This window comes from Phascolarctos cinereus, unplaced genomic scaffold (genome assembly GCF_003287225.1).
Source record: "Phascolarctos cinereus isolate Bilbo 61053 unplaced genomic scaffold, phaCin_HiC Scaffold_726;HRSCAF=1367, whole genome shotgun sequence".
Lineage (NCBI taxonomy): Eukaryota > Metazoa > Chordata > Mammalia > Diprotodontia > Phascolarctidae > Phascolarctos > Phascolarctos cinereus.
This window is the reverse complement of record NW_027556098.1, coordinates 424,219,735-424,238,863: the sequence shown is the minus strand read 5'-3', so window position 1 is coordinate 424,238,863 and position 19,129 is coordinate 424,219,735. Positions and strand designations below refer to the sequence as shown.

Genomic DNA, 19,129 nt, shown 5'->3' with positions numbered 1-19,129 from the left:
ATCCAAACACACTGACAGCACTTACACATAGACTGGTTAGGGTTTTTTTTTTCTATAAGAGATAACATTCTGCAGAAGGATGGGAAGAAGGCCAAATTGGGAAATAAAGGTGATACAAAAACAAAAGACATCAATGATGTTTTAGCATTCTTAGAGAGCTCAGTCAAGAACCATTCCTGCAAAATTTATTTTTAAAGCTAATGAGCAGAATGCTCAGCACAGATACCAGGAACATTCCAGTGAAGAGAAGATATCTTTGCTCTTTCTGAGGAGACATCTCTTTAGAGATGGCTAACTTAATTCCAACTTAATGACCACTCTTTGGTTCCAGGGTTCAATTACTTCTATATCTATCTAATTGTACAACTGCAAGGACCACATCTTTCCCACAAGAAGAAAATATGAAAGATTTTATCAAGTGCTTTGGGGAAATCCAGGTAAACTATCTCCAGCATTTCCCTGATATACTAGATTAGTAACCTTGTCAGAAAAAAAAAAAGGAAATAAAATTAGGCTCAGAGTAACCATTAAAAAAGTTTCATTGAAATCTTTGTTTTTAAAAAAACCTTAATTTTTTGATTTATTGGAGTAGTAGGAACTGGCATTTTTACAGCTCTTTAAAGTTTGCAAAAGACTTTATAAACATCTTATTTGATCCTCACAACCACCCTGGGAAGCAAATGCTGTCATTATCCCCATTTTATAAATGAAGAAACTGAGGCAGAGGTTAAGTGGCTTGCCCAGGGTCACCCAGGAAGTATGTGAGGCTGGATTTGAACTCATGTCTCCTAGACTTCAGGGCCCACACTCCGTGGTGCTCCTTAGCTGACTACTGTATCCACCTCCTTACAGCAAGAATAAAAAGAGTAGGGAAGGAGAAATACTTCAACAAAATTCAGAAGCACATGGACAGAGCCCAGCATCATCTGGCAGGATCTGGATACTTCTGATCAACAGGCAGCTGGGTAGCACAGTGGGTGGAGCACTGGGTCTGGAGTCAGGAAGACCTGAATTCAAAACCAGCCCCCAACACTTAATGGCCACTTGACCCCTGCCAAGTCCCTTAGCTTCCCTGGAGAGTGTCCGCCCCCACGGCGCAGGACTGTTGTGAGGAACAGATGAAGTGGCATTTTTAAAATGTTTTGCAAACCTGGTAGGGCTTTACACATGCACGCTTTTACTCTTATTATCATTACTGTTATTTTCACCACTTTCTCTCTAGAAGGTTACTAACCAACAGGTCCTACAACTTTTCCAGGAGTCAAAATCAAGCTCACCAACCTGGAGTCTGGAGATGCTGCTCTATCTTTTTTGAAAATGAGGATGATTTCACACCTATCAGATTGGCCAACATGACAAAACAGGAAAATGATAAATGTTGGAGAAGATGTGGGAAAATTGGAACACTAATGCATTGTTGGTGGAATTGTGAACTCATCCAACCATTCTGGGGAGCTATTTGGAACTATGCCCAAAGGGCTATAGAAATGTGCAATATCCTTTGACCCAGCAACAGAACTTCTAGGGCTACATCCCAAAGAGATCATAAAAATGGGGAAAGGACCCACACATACAAAAATATTCATAGCAGCTCTTTCAGTGGTGGCAAAGAACTGGAAATGGAGAGGATGACCATCAATTGGGGAATGGCTGAGCAAGTTGTGGTTATGAATGTAATGGAACACTATTGTGCTATAAGAAATGATGAGCAGGCTGACTTCAGAAAAACCTAGAAAGACTCGTATGGTCTGGTGCTGAGTGAAGTGAGCAGAACCAGGAGAACACTGTACACAGTAATAGCCACATTGTGCGATGACTAATATTGATAAACTTAACCCTTCCCAGCAATACAAGGATCTAAGACATCTCCAGAGGCCTCGTGATGAAAAATGCTATCCACATTCAAAGAAAGAACTATGAAAGTTGAATTGCTAGGTTTTTTTCTCTTCTGCTAAGTTTTGTTTCCTCTTTCTGATGGTTCCTCCTATCGGTTTTAATTTTTACAACACCACTAATATGAAAATATGTTTAATAGGAATGTAAATGTATAGCCTATACCAGATTGTGTGCCATCTTGGGGAGGATGGTGGGGAGAAAAATTTTAAACTCAAAAGCATATGAAAGAGATTATCAATCAATCAAATAAATTAATAAAATTTTTTTAAAAGGAAAAAAAAGAAAATGAGGATGATTGTCCTTTCTCCATACCATATATATTTTTTAATTGTTTTTTGTTTAATAATATGTTATTTTTTCCCAATTACATATAAAGACAAATTTCAACATTCATTTTTAGAAATATTTTGAATTCCAAATTTTTCTCCCCCCTCACCAAGAAGGCAAGCACTCTGATCTAGGGTATACATGTGCAATCATGTTAAACATATTTCCACATTAGTCACGTTGTGAAGGAAAAAACAGAACAAAAGGAAAAAAACTATGAAAAAACAAACAAAAAAAGGTGAAAACAGTAGGTTTCGATGTGCATTCAGACTCCATCAGTACTTTCCCTGGATTCCACCATCTTTTGAGGATCTCTTGGGATAGTCACAACTCAGCAGGCATCCAGGTAGCAAAAGAAGCAGCTGCACACAGGTAGGGGGAGAATCCAGCTCCCTCACCCCCAACCCCAGAACACTTACCAACTGACCCTTGGATCACTTTGGCTGGTAGGAACCTTTCTGGGAGTCAGGTCTGTGTTCCAGGACTGTGACCGGAGACTAAGTGCCCTTCCTGACTCTCACTGTGGGCAGGACAGTGAGTCACACTGGAGGAGGAGGCCTGGACAAGCTGAGATCTTTGTCACAGATCTCATCACAGGATCTTTTATCCCAAACCCACCCCTGTTCATTCTGTGTGTTTGACTCCTCTACCCCTAGTTCAGGTGAAAGTGATGTCATTTTCTGCCCGTTCCCTGACCCCTTCCTGTGCATAGGCAGGTAGACTTTTCTCCAGCACACTGCTTCCAAATTTCCCTGTTTATATTATGGGCACCACCCCCCTTCTTGTCATTCAAGTTCACAGACTGAGGGGGTACTCACTGACCTATTGGTTGACTCATATTGGGTAACATTTTTTTTTGGTTACGTTTGAGTTCTGTTTCTCTCCATCCCGCCTCGCAAACATGTACTAGAGAAGGCCAATATTTCACACAGACATGTATGTGAAACCATATAATACACAATTCCATATATCGGTTCTTTCTCTGAAGGCGGAAAGCATTTTCCTTCATAAGTCCTTTGTGGCTGATTTGAATATTCACATAGCTCAGAATAACTTATTCACATTTACTCTTCAAACAATATTGCTGTTACTGTATACAATGTTCTCTTGGCTCTGTTCACTTCACTCTCCATTATTTCATGCAAGTCTTTCCATGTTTTCCTAAAATCATCCTGCTCATCATTTCTCACAGCATAGTAGGATTCCATCACGATCATATACCACAATTTTTTCAGGCGTTCTCCAGTGGGTGAGTTTCAATTTCCAGTTCTTTGCCACCATAAAAAGAGCTGCTGTAAATATCTTAAAACATACAGGTACTTTTCCTTTTTCCCTAATCACCTTAGGAAACAGACCTACTAGTGGTAGTGGTGGGTCAAAGGGTATAGGCAATTTTGTAACTCTTTAGGCATTATTCCAGATTTCTCTCCAAAATGCTGGGTCAGTTCACAGCTCCACCAACAGTGTATTAGTGTCCCAAGTTTTCCATATCCCTTCCAACATCTGTCACTTTCTCCTTCTATCATTTTAGCCAATCTGGTAGTTGTAAAATGGTATCACAAAGTTGTTTTAATTTGCATGGTTTCTAATCAATAATGATTTAGTGCATTTTTTTTTTCACATAACTATATACAACTTTGATTTCTTCCTCCAAAAACTGTCTGTTCCTATCCTTTGACCATTTATCAACTGAGGATATTGGGTACTTTTTTTAAAAAGCAATTCAGGAGGAGCCAACGTGGAGGAATAGAGGAGGAACTCAGCTGAGCTCTACCAACATTCCCCTCCCTTACACAACTCTAAAATAATACCTTAAACCAAATTCTGGAGCAGTAGAACCAACAAAAGGCTAAGGTGAGACATTTTTCCAGGCGCTGGATAGGAGACGTCTATGACACAGGAGTGGAAGCTTATCTGCAGCAGTGTAGCACCGGTGATGGGCCATCGGGGACAGCTATAACAGCAGCTGCAGCAGTAGCTTTAAGAGCTCTCAGCCCAGAGACAGTAAGAGGATCAGAAAGAGATTACAGGGGACCATCACTGGCACTGGGTGCTGCTGGCGCTGACTGGCAGCTTTACTGCCCACACGCAGTTCTGGCTCACAGTTCTAAGGCTGAGAGGAGTGCTAGCACTTGTGGCTGAAGGTAACCAACGGCCCTTCCTGGGTAAAAACCAGAGCACAGATCTGAAGAGCAGTGACCACACCTCTTCCCACATCACACCATCTCAGCAGCACCAAAAACTGAACATACTCTTAGAACTAGCTTGGAAAATAGAAGCACAAAAAAGCCTGAATTTTGGAACGCTGCTTCCCACACTAAGCGAGCAGGGTCCAACTTTTACATAAAGTTCAGTCAAGAAAGAGGCTGAAAAAAAGGAGCAAACAACTAAAAAAAGGATTTAATCATAAAAATCTATTATGGTGGCAAGGAAGATCAAGATACAAACTCAGAAGAAGACAACAATGTGAAAACATCTACAAGCAAAGCCTCAAAGAAAACTGAAGTGGACATAAGTCCAACAAGAATTCCCGGAAGAGCCAAAGAAAGAGCAAAAAAACCCTGATTTTAAAAATCAACGAGTAGTAGAGGAAAAAACTGGGAAAAGAATGAAAGTGAAGCAAGAAAATTATGAAGAGAATTAACCACTTGGTAAAACATACACACACACAATACTGAAGAAAACAGGTAAAATGGAAAGTGGCACAAAATCTCACTGGGCAAGCCAAAGCTAATGACTCCAAGAAACCTGAGAAGATTTATATGAACTGAAGCAAAGTGAAGTGAGCAGAACCAAGAGAACATCATATACTGTAATAGCAATACTGTAATGATGATCAACTGTGGAACTCTTATCTACTCCGATCAATACAATGATTCAAAACAATCTCAAAGGACTCATAATAAAAACTGCTACCTACTTCCAGAGAGAACTGGTGGAATCTGAGTAGAGACTGAAGGATTTTTTTCTTTTTCTTAATTTTTCTTTTTTTTTTTTTCCCAACATGGCTATATGGGGATATATTTTGCATGACTTCACATGTATAATTGATATCATATTGCTTTCCTTCTCAATGGGTGGGGGAAGGACTAGAGAGAGGGAAAGAACCTGCAACTTAAAATTTTACAAAATGAATGCTAAAATAAAGTATAACTATGAAAAATGTTTTTTAAAAAAGATCCATCTAGAGGCAGCTAGGTGGCACAGTGTATAGAGCTCTGGCCTTGAAGTCAGGAGGACATGAGTTCAAATCCAGTCTCAGACACATGACACTTACTAGCTATGTGACCCTGGGCAAGTCACTTAACCCCGATTGCCTCACCAAAAAGCAAAAAAAAAAAAAAGATCTATCTACTCAGCTTTCTACATTGATTTAATTAACTGAAAAGTTATTAAAAATAAATTAAGCATATTTATGTACATTTCTCTCATCAAAACACTAATTTATTAATCATTTGAATGTTTAAATATGCTTCATCATATTTAAAACTCACAATAAAATGTTTCAAAATGTTTATTGTATCTTTTCACACTTTAAAAAGTTTTTTTGCCTGTGCTTAATAATTATAATGATAATAGTATTAATAACTAATACATAAGTACTTACTATGTGCCAAGCATTGTGCTAAACACTTTAAAAATATTATTTCATTTGATTCTCACAACACCCCAGAAGGGAGGTGCTATTATGATCCACATTTTCTGGTGGAGAATGCACAACACTGATGATCTTCGGGCAACCAGATTTTGCCATGATCTTCAACAAGCTCTTAGGACTGACAGTATCAAAGGCCTTGGTCTGATCAATGAACATTGTGCACAGACCTCAGTTCTGCTCCTGGCATTTCTCTGGGAGTTGTCAGGCAGCAAACACCATATCGACCATTCCTCGGCCCTTTCTGAAGCCACACAGGCTCTCAGGTCAATGACCATCTTTCCAAGTGAAGGACCAGCCCATTAAGGAGGACCCTGGCAAGAATCTTGCCAGCAATGACCCCGTGATTGTCACAGGACAACCTATTTCCTTCACCTTTACAGAGATGGACAACGGAGGTGTCCTTGAACTCCTGGGGGATAACCTCTTCTTGCCATATAACCTGGAACATTTCAGTCAGCCTTATTAATCTCAGCTGAAATAGAATCAGCCCCAGGTGCTTTGCCACATGAAAGGAGCCTAATAGCATTCAAAACCTTTTCTTGAGTCGGAAATTCAGCTAGAGAAGGATCGACTTCAACCTGAGGCCAATGGTCAGTGGCTTCAGCATTAATTGATGATGGTCTGTTGAGGACACTATGGAAGTGTTCAGCCCATCTCTCCAGGTTCACGTCCTTATCACTAATCAATGTGGCTCCACCAGCACTGAGTAGCTGAGATGCACCATAGGTCTTTGGCTCACAAGCAGCCTTCAGGGCATCATAAAAGCACTTTGGATTGTTATTATCAGCATAAAACTGAATTTCATCTGCCTTCTTACTGAGCCAAGAACCCTGCCTCTCCCTAAGGTTCGCTTCCACTTTACTTTGGAGGGAGTTAAATGCTGCCTTCTTAGAGCTGGATGAACTATCCTGCTGGTAAACCCTGTGGAGTCCTTGTTTTAAATTTAGCCAAGAATAACTTACCCAGCAAAGCCAAGTCTAATCCTACAGTGGAAAAATGGACCTTTAATGAGAGAGAGGACTTCCCAACATTCCTGATGAAAAGACCAGAGAGGAGAATCTTTGTACTTCAAACCCAGGAGTAAAGACAAACAGGAAAAAAAAAAGTAAACAATGAACGATGACAGGTGACTAAACGAGAATAAACTGGCTGTGTTCATGGGGACATGATTTGTGTGTCCCTCCTGAACCCCAACATCACCAGAAGTTAGAAGGGGTTCCAATTAGACAAGGCCTGGGAGGGGCTCTGCTATGTCTCGATGATCTTAAAAGAAGAATGGAAAGAGAGGGAAAGGGAACTACACTGTTAGGAGAAGGAAAGGGAAGGGAAGGGAAGGTTAGGGAAACTCCTCTCACTTAATCAGGATATGAAAGCAGAAGTCTATACAAACAAGGAGAAAGGAGAGCGACACCTAAAACTAACTCTCATCTAAACTGGTAAAAAGAGGAAAGGCCACACAGACACACACAAAGGTGGGCAAAGAAGTACATTTATAATTGCAATAGTAATAACAGCTGCTACTTATGCAGTGCCTACTATGGTACAAATATTATTTCATTTGATCCTAAGAATCCACAATTCACAACTGAGGAAACTGAGGCAAACAGAGGTTAAGTGACTTACCCGTGGCCACAGCTAGGAAGTGTTTGCAGTCAGATTCGAACTTAGATCTTCCTGACTCCAGACCCAACCTGGCCACCAGCTACCTCATACTCAAAGGAAAAGCAGAAGGCAAAGGGCAGGGCGGGGAGAAGAATGGTGAATCAGAGGGAGGATGGATTAAGGTAGTGATTAGTCTTGGACAAAACAAACTCTAACCGAGGTTGTACAAAAATACAGAGAGCAGCTCTTCTGTGGCAGCAGAGATTTGGGAACTAGGGAATGCCCATCAAGTGGAGAATGGCCGAACAAGCTGTGGTATATGAATGTGATGAATATGTTGTGCTACAAGAAATGACGACGGAATGGCTACAGAAAAACCTGGGAAGACTTAAGAGAACTGATGCAGAGGGAAGTGAGCAGAACCAGGAGAACAATCTACAAAGGAATGTCAGTAAAGATAATGAATTATCAGAGATTTAGGAACTCTGAGCAAAGCCATAACCCACCAGGACTCGAGGACATACGATGGTATGTTGTCCACCTCTCAAAGGAAAGGTGAAGGAATCAGAGAGCAGAACGAGACACGTTGCTTTGGACACAGACAACATGGGGATCATCAAAGGGAGGGGGAAGGGGATGAACGAGAAAGGAACAAAAGGAGACAAAGACAGACAGAGACAGAGAGGAATGTTTACAGCATAGGTTTTGTTTTCCTTTTGTTTTAACTTGAGGAAAAAAGGAGGGGGAAAGAGAAAGAACGCAGATTTTGGCAGATTGAAAAATATATATCTAATCTTAAAAACTGTTACTGATTAAAAATAGAAAAGTAGATCAGAGGAATAAATTTGAAAAACAAGAAGAAAAAACAATTAAATTTAACCACCCATAACAAACTACTTTGGGAAGAACTTCTTCTTTGACATAAATTTGGGGAAAACAGGAAAATATTTTAACATAAAGTTTTGAACGGCTTCATCCACAGACCTCAACAGTCCTAAATGGATATTTAGCTTAAAAACAAATTCTTACACAAGAAGATGCAATAAAAACCGGACCATCTTGATTCCGTGGAACAGAAGTTTTGACATAAACAAAAACACTGTGATTAAAATTAGGGAGACCATCCAGATCAGGCTCTGCCCCTGCCAGGCCTCAATAAAAGAACAGCGGACTCTCCTGGGCTCACACTGACCCTCAGCCCTGCCATCCCCTTAGAAGTCTTCACAGACAGCTTCTTTCCCATCTCCTGGTCTTAGAGTCTCAGACTCATCGGAATAAAGCAGACTGTTCTGTTGCTTAATCAAATAAATGCCTGGGAGATAGGGTTTGACCCTGAAATCCATCTCATGAGAGGCCTCCCTACTTTCTAAAGGGACAGTAAGCCCAAGTTCTGGGCAGAACTCGGGTCTCCTTGGAGACCAGTTAAAACGGTGAAGAGACGAGAGCTAAAGCTCCTTCACAGAATCCACGTAGCAGCAGCAATCCTTCTGGGCTTAACGGGATCAGGGAAACACTCATTTGGCATTTTAAGTTAAACTAGAGACTGTTATCTAAACTCCGAATTCATGCTTAATCTCAATCCTAGAATTTCAGATTTTTCTGAACTCTACCAAAAATACAAAGCCTTTGTCTAGAGAGGAAGAGCTTCAATTAGCAGTGATGCTTATAAATATTAATCAATATTCTAAAAAGATATCTCTGACAGACTTGAAACCTAAAACAGAGTACTAAAGTTTTCCTTCCAGACCATTAGCCACCACACTAAAGACTGCTCAAAATCACTAATAATAACTGTAAGTGAAAACAACTCTCCAAAAAATGGCCAAGACAGAAACAGCATTGGAGGGAATGGAGTGTGTGGCTGGTGGAGCGGTCCATCCACCTTGGGAAGCCATTGAAAACGGTATCTCTGATCCAGAGTTCTGAACTATCAGCCCCGCCTCCCGAGGACATGAGGAGGGCAGAACAAAGCTGCCAGACAGCCTAAGTTCCGAGCAGCATCTTGGACCAGAATCACAGTGAGCTCCCGACTGGAGAAGGACGAACCCAAGTCTGGCACAGAACCTAACAGAAAGTTACTGGACCTCTGCCCCTGCCAGTCGCCTCTTTCCCTAGGCGAGATAAGGCAGACGTCCACCGGAGGCCCTTCCGTGCCATCGTGGTCTTCTTGTGCCAAGTAATACACCTCAGTCAAACTCCTGGATAAAAGAATGACTGTAACCGGTGATCTCACGCCAGCTGCCGTTTCCTTTCGTGATTTTCAAGTGCTCATTTCTATAGTTCACAGTGTGGCTTATCTATTCAATCACTGTTCTCTCTCCTTTTTCACTAAATCTGATGTTAGCTCTGATGAGTCAATGGTCTGACTATAAACTGACAGCCAATTCATGGATAACTCCGACATCAATGACGAGTCTTCTCCTCTCTGTTAAAACAATTCATTCTTAGCAGTCTTTCCCATAAATCAGGAGTAAAACAAGAGGGGCCCTCATCACTACTACTATCTGACGGTGTGTTAGAAATGCTAGCTATACCAATGAGACAAAAAGAAGAAACCAAGGACAGCGAGGTGGCGCAGCGTACAAAGCGCTGGGCCTCGAGGCCCAGGAGTCAGGAAGACTCGAGTTCCCGTCCGGCCTTGGGTAACCCCGGGCAAGCCTCTTAACCTTTGTCTGGCCCAGTTTTCTCATCTGTAAAACGGGCATCATAGTAACATCTACTTCCCAGGGGTGTTGTGAGGATAACATGAGATAGTACTTGTACAGAGCTCTGCAAACCTTGAAGTGCTTGTAAATGCCAGCTACTGTGATGGGGGGAAACAAGCATAGACAAAGAGGAAACAAAATGACAACTTTCTGTAGGTGCTATGATGATGTACCTAGAGAGCTCTCAAGAATCAACTGAAAATGAACTGAGATGACGAATTCGGCAAAGCAGCAGGACACAAAAGAAACCCACACAGATCACCAGCATTCCTGCGCATCACCAACAAAACCCAGCAGGGACAGCCAGAGAGAGAAATTCCACTTCAAACAACTCCAGAATGTGTACACCATTTGGGAGTCTACCCCTTGCCCTGAGATACCACGATAACTATAATAATGGCTTACCCTTACATAGCGCTTTCAGATTGGCTAAGCAGTTTACATTTACATTGCTGACCCATTTTACAGGTGAGACGATGGAGGCAGACAAGAGGCCAAGCGACTCGTCCAGGGTCACACAGCCAGCAAGTGGCTGAGGCGGGACTCGACCTCACGTCCTCCCGACTCCAGCCTGGCTCCCTATCCACTGTGCCACACACAGGAACTAAATGAATACAACTACAAAACACTGTTTGCAGAAACACAAACGTAGATAATTGGAGAAATATTAATTGCTTGTCTGTAGGCTGAGCTGATATAATAAAAATAACAATTAATTTACTTAGTGTCACACAAATCATACTATGGAAGAACTGCCTTACAGAGCTAGAAAAATATAATAAAACTCATCCAGAGAAAGAAAAGGTCAAACATTCCAAAAGAAAAATAAAAAAAACCAAAAACTGGGAAGGAAGGGGGCCAGATCACAAACTATGCCATAAAGCACTAATGTCATCACAACAACTTGGCACTAGTTAAAAAATAGAGGGGCTGGCCTGTGGAACAGATTGCACACAGTGTTCAATAAGCCCAAAAGATCCCAGGCTCCTGGGGCAAGGACTCACTCTGACAAAAGTCTATTGGGAGAACTAGACAGCAGTCTGGCAGAAGTTAGGTTTAGACCAGCACCTCACACCACAATCCAAATGCACATGTGACTTACATTAAAAAAGAAAAGGGCCACACTCTGAACAAATCAGAGGAAGAAGGAAGAAATTACCTTTCTGATTTACTCATTACTATGTCCAAGCACTGAGATCAGTGCTTTACAGACGTGATCTCATCTGATCTCCACAGCCCTGGGAAGTCCATGTTTCTGTGGAGAAGGGAAGATCAAACAAGGGATAGAGGGGATCACAAAAGATAAACTGGATGACTCTGAAGGCATAAAATGAAAAAGGCTTGGCATAATCCAACCCACGGCAGCCAAGATTAGAAGGGAAACAGTTAACTGGAGGGAGAGAAAAGCCTCTGCAGCAAGTTCCTCTGATAAAGGCCTCACTTCCAAGTTATAAGAGGAACTAATTCAAATTGATCAAATAAAAGCCACTTCCCAATCGATAAATGGTTAGAGGACACGAACAGGCAGTTTTTCAGGGAAGAAATCTAAGCCATCCAAAGCTGTATGATAAAATGCTCCAAATCACTAATAATCTGAGAAACATAAATTAAAGTAGCTCTGAGGTTTCCTCCTCATACCCACCAGATGGGCAACATTGATAAAAATGGAAAATGACAAATGCTGGTGGGCTGTGGGAAAACAGGCACACTGGAGCCCCACTGGTGGAGCTGTCCAGCTATTCCCCAAAATAGTTTAGAATAGGCTCTCAAAGTCACTTACCTTGCATACCCTTGACCCAGCATTACTACTATGAGGCACACACCCCAAAGAGATCCAACAAAGAAAATGATCCCTGCGTATGGAAGTATTTGTAGCAGCTCCTTTTGTAGTAGCCAAAAATGAGAAATCAAGTAAGGAATGGCTGGGCCAACGATCATACAGGAACATAACCGAATACCTGGAAGCCAAAAGAACGGTGTGGGGGGTGATTTCAGAGACATCTGGGACAACCTGGATGAACTGAGGCAAAGGGAGGGAGCTGGGCCAGAGCAGCTTAAAAGGACAAAGTCTTAAGAACTCCATCGACGTGATGCCCCTTCCAACTCTGGCTTGCTTCCCAGGATCAGTGAGGAAGCGAGCTGTCCCCCTCCTGACAGACAGACAAGGGGCTTGAGGTGCAGAACGAGACACACGTTTCTGAAGGTGGTCGGCATGGGAATTTGTCTGGCTCGGCTGTGCACGTTTGTGACTAGGGTTGGTTTGTTTGTCTTCTTTCCCAACGAGGGAGACAGAGTGATGGTGGTGAGGCAGGAAGAGCACAGACGCACATTAACTGAAAATAGCACCATTTTTAGAAGACATATTCCATTTCACTTCCATGTCATTATTTGCTGTGGCTCAGCGGCTTCTGAGCCTCTTCTGGAAGAAAGACTTCATGACGCAGAGGCACGGGGGACTTTTGTGCGATCTGCAAGCTTCGGCCTCCCTCGTTCCCAGTTCTTTTCAGTTAGTAAACTAGCACTGATTAAGCACCTCCTGTGTCCCAGGCACTAAGTGCCAGGAATACAAAGAGGGTGGAAAAAAGCAGTCCTTGCTCGCAGGAGGCCATACGCAAACACCTCTGTACAAACGAGATTCAGACAGGATCAACTGGAGATAATCAAGATGGAAGGCACTGGAATTAAGGGGGGCTGGGGAAGACTTCCTGAAGAATATGGGGTTTTAGCGGGGACTTCAAGGAAGCCAGAGAGGCACACTGTCAGGGCAGAGGAGGGAGAATGTTCCAGGTACGGGGAACAGCCAGAGAAAATGCAGGGAGCCCTGAGATGGAGGGTCTTAGTGGGACGGCAAAAGGCCACTGTCATGTCCAGGCAGGGGAGGGGAGCTCTTCCTCTGATGGCCCAAGGATTAAGCTCAACCATCAGTTCCGTTTCCTGGTGGCAGAGGGGAGCGCAGGAGACATTCCTGACTTCTCCCTGATCGCCAGCCCATGTCTCTGATCAGGGTGTCACCAAGGTCAAGGCAGAGATCAAGGCTGTATCCTGGCTGGGTATTCTTTCCATGACATGGCCAAGTAAAACCCCATCTTGGTCACTAAGAAAGCTCACAAGTCTCTCATTTCATTCTCCTTCTACACCTGAACCACCAGACAGGTCTGAGTCGGGCCTGGTTGCCATGTCCCTCACCTATTTCTGACTTTGCACTGAAGTGGCTGATAATCAGAGTCCGACGATATAAGTGCGAGAGTTTTCTCAAGGTCTCTGGAGGATTCCTCAAACCCTTGACACTAGGCAACACAAAACGGCTGCCATTTTGACAATGGCCTCTCTCTGCCATTGGGTTTAGGGCAGCCCCAACCCCAATTCCTTTGCTTGCTTCTCAAAGGAAAACCCTCAAGCCAAGGTTCCATCGAGTCAGGGGCTCAGGTTGGAAGGAAAGGCCCTCTCTGAGGGAAAAGTGAATTAGCCTGCCTGCACTCAAGGCAAGAGGATGTGCTTTTAAACACGCTCTCCCAAGGGAACGGGAAGGATGAGAGGTGAAGAGAAAGGGGAGCGCCCCGTATCTTAGGGACTGACATACCAGTTGTACCAGACCCATGAAGGACATCAACGGAGAAACAGTCACAGGGAGGACCACAGAAACACGGCATCAGCCAGAGAGGAGATGAGAAAGCCAGAAGACGGGCTCAGGCCCAGCTGAAGCTGTGCTCCCAGAGCAGCAGGACCAGACGGAGGCCAGGCTCTGATGGGGTACAAGGGGCTTCACGAAGCAGGGCCAACAACCCCTCACTCCTGCCCTGCTTTCCTTCTTTCCATCATATCTGGCCTCAGTCATCCCACTCCTGTCAATATCGTACAAAGGAAGAGCTTGGCTTCTTGGAATTACATAACTACTCTGAGGAAAGTAGGTGAACTGCTGTGGTTTCGTCTAGACCATGGGTCAGTGGGACCCCAGACTGCCAAGGGGTCCATGGCAGATGTCCGCAGGGAACCTCTCTAAGAACATCAGAGACAGACAGGATTTCATCTGGTTGCTTCAGCTTATCCTCGCATCTCACGGTCCCAATGTATGCTTGCATACATTTAAACGACTAATTGTGATAAACAGACAGTTCTCAAGAGAAGATCCCCCAGAATACTGGTTTCATCCCATTCCCAGGGCTCAGGGCCTGTGGGGAGAATTCCCTGGATAACGCCTGAGTTCCTGCTCACCACGGCTCCCAGCCACCTGCCTTCCTGTCACTCACTCACCTGGGTCAGGGTCTCTCAGGACCACTCCCCTGAGCAGCCATGGAGCTTCTCCTCTCTCCAATCGAGAGATCACGTTGGGTTTCAAAACTGGAAGCCCTGAGACGGGAAAGAGAAAAGAAGACGTTCTGGGAACAGGAACCGTCTCAGAATCCCTACTTGGTCCCTTTCTCTCCAGGGCCCAGAGGCCATGTTGAGAGGGCCCAGAGGCCGGGGCTCATCTCCTATACAGGGAAGGAGCCCAGAGGTAAGTGGGGCTCAGAGAGACCAATGATTCACCGACCTCCCTCCCTTCCAAGAGGAAAGCACCTTCTCACGTCTTGGGACTGAGCAGGAACCTTTGGCCTGCAGAGACAGGGAGGTGGGAGGCCAGAGCACTAAGGCCAGGACAATTAGGGGCAGGACACCCACCCACAAAAGGCCAACAGAGCAGAAACAGCTTCCAGGCTCTTCCCCAGGGCGAAGTGCTGGACCCCATCACTGCAGAGAAGTCCCAGCTCAGAAGAGCTCGTGTGCCACCTGCCGGGGTCTGCCAAGTGAGAAGCAGAAACCCCCAGTGATCAGAGCCCGGCTCCAGGGACGGGGGGGGGTCCTTACCCAGGGAGACAAGGTTCTCAAAGTTCTCCAGCATCACCTCCCGGTACAGAGCTCGCTGGGCGGGGTCCAGGTGGCTCCACTCCTCCCAGGTGAAGTGCACGGCCACGTCCCAGAACGTCACCGATTCCTAAAACGTCCAATATATCTCCTCTTACTCAGGGACCATCCTTTCCCGGCTGCTGGGGCACAGGGTACTGAGAGGAGGAAGCTGGGGAGAGCCTCTCACAGTGCAAATGTCTGAAGCTTTCCGTGGAAGGTGTTCACAATAAACAGCCCACCCCTCATTTTGCACTAGATTACCAGGCATGGAGATGGCTGTCTGTTACTGCTCCATTTAACTGGACCCAGAAAGCCCCTCCTCCAAATGAGGTTCCAGCCAATCCTGCCCTTTGGTCTGAAAGCCCCGAATGACACAATCAACCCCAATGGCCACCATCTGTCTGGTCTAGAACCCACCAGGAACCCTGTATTCAGGTGTGATCGCTGATGGTCCTGTTCATTAGAAGACTAATTTCTAATTAGTAATAGCCTAGCAAACCACCACTCTCCATCACTGGTCACCTCGTTCTGGGGAGATCTACTTAAAAAACCAGAGCAAGGAAGCCGAGGCACAAGCTCGCCTTGTCTTCAGCCAAGAACGGGCATCTCTCTGCCCGCCCCACCGCATCCTTCTCGCCTCTCTCTCTCTCTCCCTGTCTCTGTCTCCGTGTCTCTCTCTCCTTCTCTCTCTGTCTCTTTCTTTCCCCTCTCCTCTTCTCTTCTCTTCTCTTCTCTTCTCTTCTCTTCTCTTCTCTTCTCTTCTCTTCTCTTCTCTTCTCTTCTCTTCTCTTCTCTTCTCTCTCTCTCTCTCTCTCTCTCTCTCTCTCTCTCTCTCTCTTTCTCTCCCTCCCTCTCTCAGTGAACGCTGCTCCCTAAACACTTTCTGGGCCTAGAATAAAATCCTTTCCCCATTTCTTTGAACAAATCTCTCAAACACCCCCACGAGTGCGCAGTACAAAGGGAGGAAGGCAATGCCCCGGCAGAAGCCCAGAAGGGCTGAGGTGGAGTGAGGCCAGCAGAGTCAAGAACAGGGGAGCCACAATGCAACAGTGACCACAGAAGGACAAGAGCACAGGACAGTTGGAAGTCAATGTTGGGAAATACCAAAGAATGAACGTGGCCTCGGAAGAGACAGGAGAAGATGCCTGTCTGCTTCCTTGGCAAGGGGAGGGCAGGTGGGAAACCATGCCCGAGGAACACCGCACAGACTTTTGGGGCGCACATCAATCAGTGCTTGCTGGCTTTTCCTCCTCCTTTTACTTCTTAAACAAAGAAAAAAAAACTTGTTTTCTTTGGGGGTGGCAAAGAGGAGGGGTCTGGCAGTAATGCACATTGAGGGGCCTAAAGGAAGTTCAGATCAAAAACCAGGGAAACCAGACGGTGACTCCAACAACGGGAATGCAGACTGTTGAAAAAGGGAAACCGAGGCTGTGCACCTCTGGTGCCCACGCCTGGCTGAGAAGGGGAGGGGAGAAAGGAGCTGTCAGACTGGGGCGATGCAGAAACATCTGAGATGTGGGTGATGATGTTGATGAGAGCTAACAATTAGGGAGCACCCACTGTGGCTCCCGGGGGCTGGCACGGGAGGGACGGGACAGGTTCCCCGGCTCAAACGCATCTGTGCTGGGCTTGAAGGAAGGCATCAGACTGGGCAGAGATGGAGGCAGAAAGGGCATTACAGGAACCTGGAATAAGGTGGACAGAGGGAGTGGGAGGGAGGAGGAAGCGTTTATGCAGTACCTACTGTGTGCCGCAGCTAAACACTTTACAATCATCATCCCACTTCTCTATCCATTCACTCGTCCTCCATCTATGCATTTCCACTCATCTGTCCATCCATCCATTCATTCCGTCTATCCTTTCACTCATTCATTCCTCCATCCATTCACTCATTCATCTATTCTTTCATTCAGTCATAGCTGAACAAAAATATTAGTTGCTAACATTTTTTGTCAGTCGTTTCAGTCCTGTACGACTCTTCCTGACCCCATTGGGGGTTTTCTTGGCGAAGATACAGGAGTGGTTTGACATGTCCTTCTCCAGCTCATTTTACAGATGAGGAAACTGAGGCAGACAGGAGGAAGTGGCCTACCCCCTTCTCACGGGCAGGTGATTGGGGCATCAGAACAAAGGGAGAGGGCAGACTTGGGGCCCCTGGCGCCCCCTCAGCCCTGTGTCACAAGGGATGGGGGAGGGGAGGGGCCCTGACCTCACCTGGGGACCGGCTGTCCGGAGCTGGGGTGTCCTTGCTTTACCCTCTTTCTCCTCCATGCTCACGGGGAAGGTCAGAGTCCAGAGAAGGCTGGGCTGTGGGGGCAGAGGACAATACTGAGGGCAGCTGACCACTGAAGCCAAGCCCCCTGGAGCTGCTCCCTGAGGCCAGCCTCCCTCCTCCCAATGGAGCCCCCCCCACCAGACGGTGGCCTTTGCCCAGGGGGTCCCCAGTGCCTGGAAACCATGCCCTCCATAGGCCTTTCCTGAGAGCCCTGCCCCCCAGGCCAACAACCCCCCCCCGGCACACAGTAGGTGCTTTCTATACTGGGGATTCCTTTGCATTGGGGAGGCAAGGCTCAGTAGTGATGGGGGGGTCTTCCCCTCTGCAGTCAGCTCCCTGCGGGCAAGGAGGGGCCGGGCTACCCCACCCCCAAAGATGCCCTGCACACTGTAGGTGCTTCCTAAGTGCTCTTTGGCTCTGCAGTGGCTGACCAGGGTTCAAGTCCACTCACCCCATGCCTGCTGCCCCTGTGATCCTGGGGGGTCACCAAAGCGCCCCCCCTTTGCAAAAAAACCCAAACAAGAAAGGCCTCAAGGCTGCCCGGTGGTGGGCTGTGGGAGGGCAGTCCGGCTGTGGGGCACGGCGCGGGCAAAGCCAGGGCAGCGGGAGATGGGAGGGGCCCAGGGGATCCAGGACCACCCGGGCTCTCGGACCGAAGCCGGGCGGCCCAAGGGGGATCTGGTCAAGGGGAAATTGAAGCCTGACGGGGCCCAGGGAAAAAGCGGAGGGGTCCTCCCGCGGATATTGCCCACGAGAGCCCGGACCCTCACAACAGCCCTGGGAGGAGCTACTCTTGGGGTCGAGGGGGCGGGGCCCAGGGGCCAGGAGGGACGACGTGTCCGGGTGCCGCTCCCACCCGAGCCGTGGCAGCGCCATGCTCTGCGCTGTGGCGCCCCCTCGCGGTCCAAGGGGAGCCAGGGAAGGCTCTTGAGCAGGGCAGGCAGCACAGCTCAAGGACGGGCCCCGCCCTCCAGCGGTCCCCTCCCAGAAGGCACCGCGCCCACGCTCGCCCCCACACCCCAGCCCCGCCCGCACTCACCTCCCTATGCTTCCAGGACCCCCGCGGCCCTCGGTGGTTAATGTCGCTCTCAGGCCGCGCGAGCCCAGGACGCATGCGCATTCCTCCCCCTCCCTGCGTGCAGGGAGTGCCTGAACTACACTACCCAGAATGCAATATGGCACCCGGGGCCCACGTGGGAAATGGAGCCTGGCCACAGGATGATGACACCAGAACGAAGGCCAGTATAGACTATACTGGGGCCGCAACCCTGAGCCGCGTGTGAGCAAGCCTCCTCTCTCACTCGGTCGCTCCATATATGAAACCGGCTCGAGGTAGGGCAGAACGGGCGGGGCCATAGCCACGGCGCCTGCGCACGCTCCTTCTGGGGCAACTCCCAGTACGGCTAGGTGTACGCGACACGGCAAGGAATCCTGGGAAATGCAGTCCGCCCTGCTCTGTCCCTTTTCACCCCAGAGATGGCGGCGGCCCGGAAGCGAAGCGCGGACTCGCTCCTTGGACCGTGACTGGTGTCTTTACTGGAAACCGGTTTTCTCCTCTTCCACCACCGCCAGGTGGAAAGGAGAGCCGTCCTCTGTGAACTTCCACTCCAGCCGAGGAGGTCGAGTCAGCCTATTTGGGTCACTGAGTCTCCGTCCTGTTGGGGCGGGGCTTGGGCTCTGCCCAGTCAGGATTCAACTCCGAGACCCCGCCTCCTCCGTCTGGGGCTCAGCTTCCGCTAAATCAAATCAACTCTGAGGCCCCACCTCCTCAGCAGCCCCGCC

The 19,129-nt window shown here is 46.8% G+C and overlaps 1 protein-coding gene across 1 annotated transcript in view; it reads right to left on the bottom strand.

Moving 5' to 3' along the window:
- The window catches only part of LOC110197819 (uncharacterized), a 50,702-nt gene that overhangs the window by 4,520 nt on the left and 27,053 nt on the right, over window positions 1-19,129 (bottom strand). Inside the window, 7 exon segments of the mRNA XM_078146284.1 lie at window positions 14,440-14,535; window positions 15,034-15,160; window positions 17,287-17,379; window positions 17,799-18,025; window positions 18,118-18,243; window positions 18,649-18,750; window positions 18,892-19,002. Coding sequence (XP_078002410.1) covers window positions 14,440-14,535; window positions 15,034-15,160; window positions 17,287-17,379; window positions 17,799-18,025; window positions 18,118-18,243; window positions 18,649-18,750; window positions 18,892-19,002 — 882 coding nt within the window.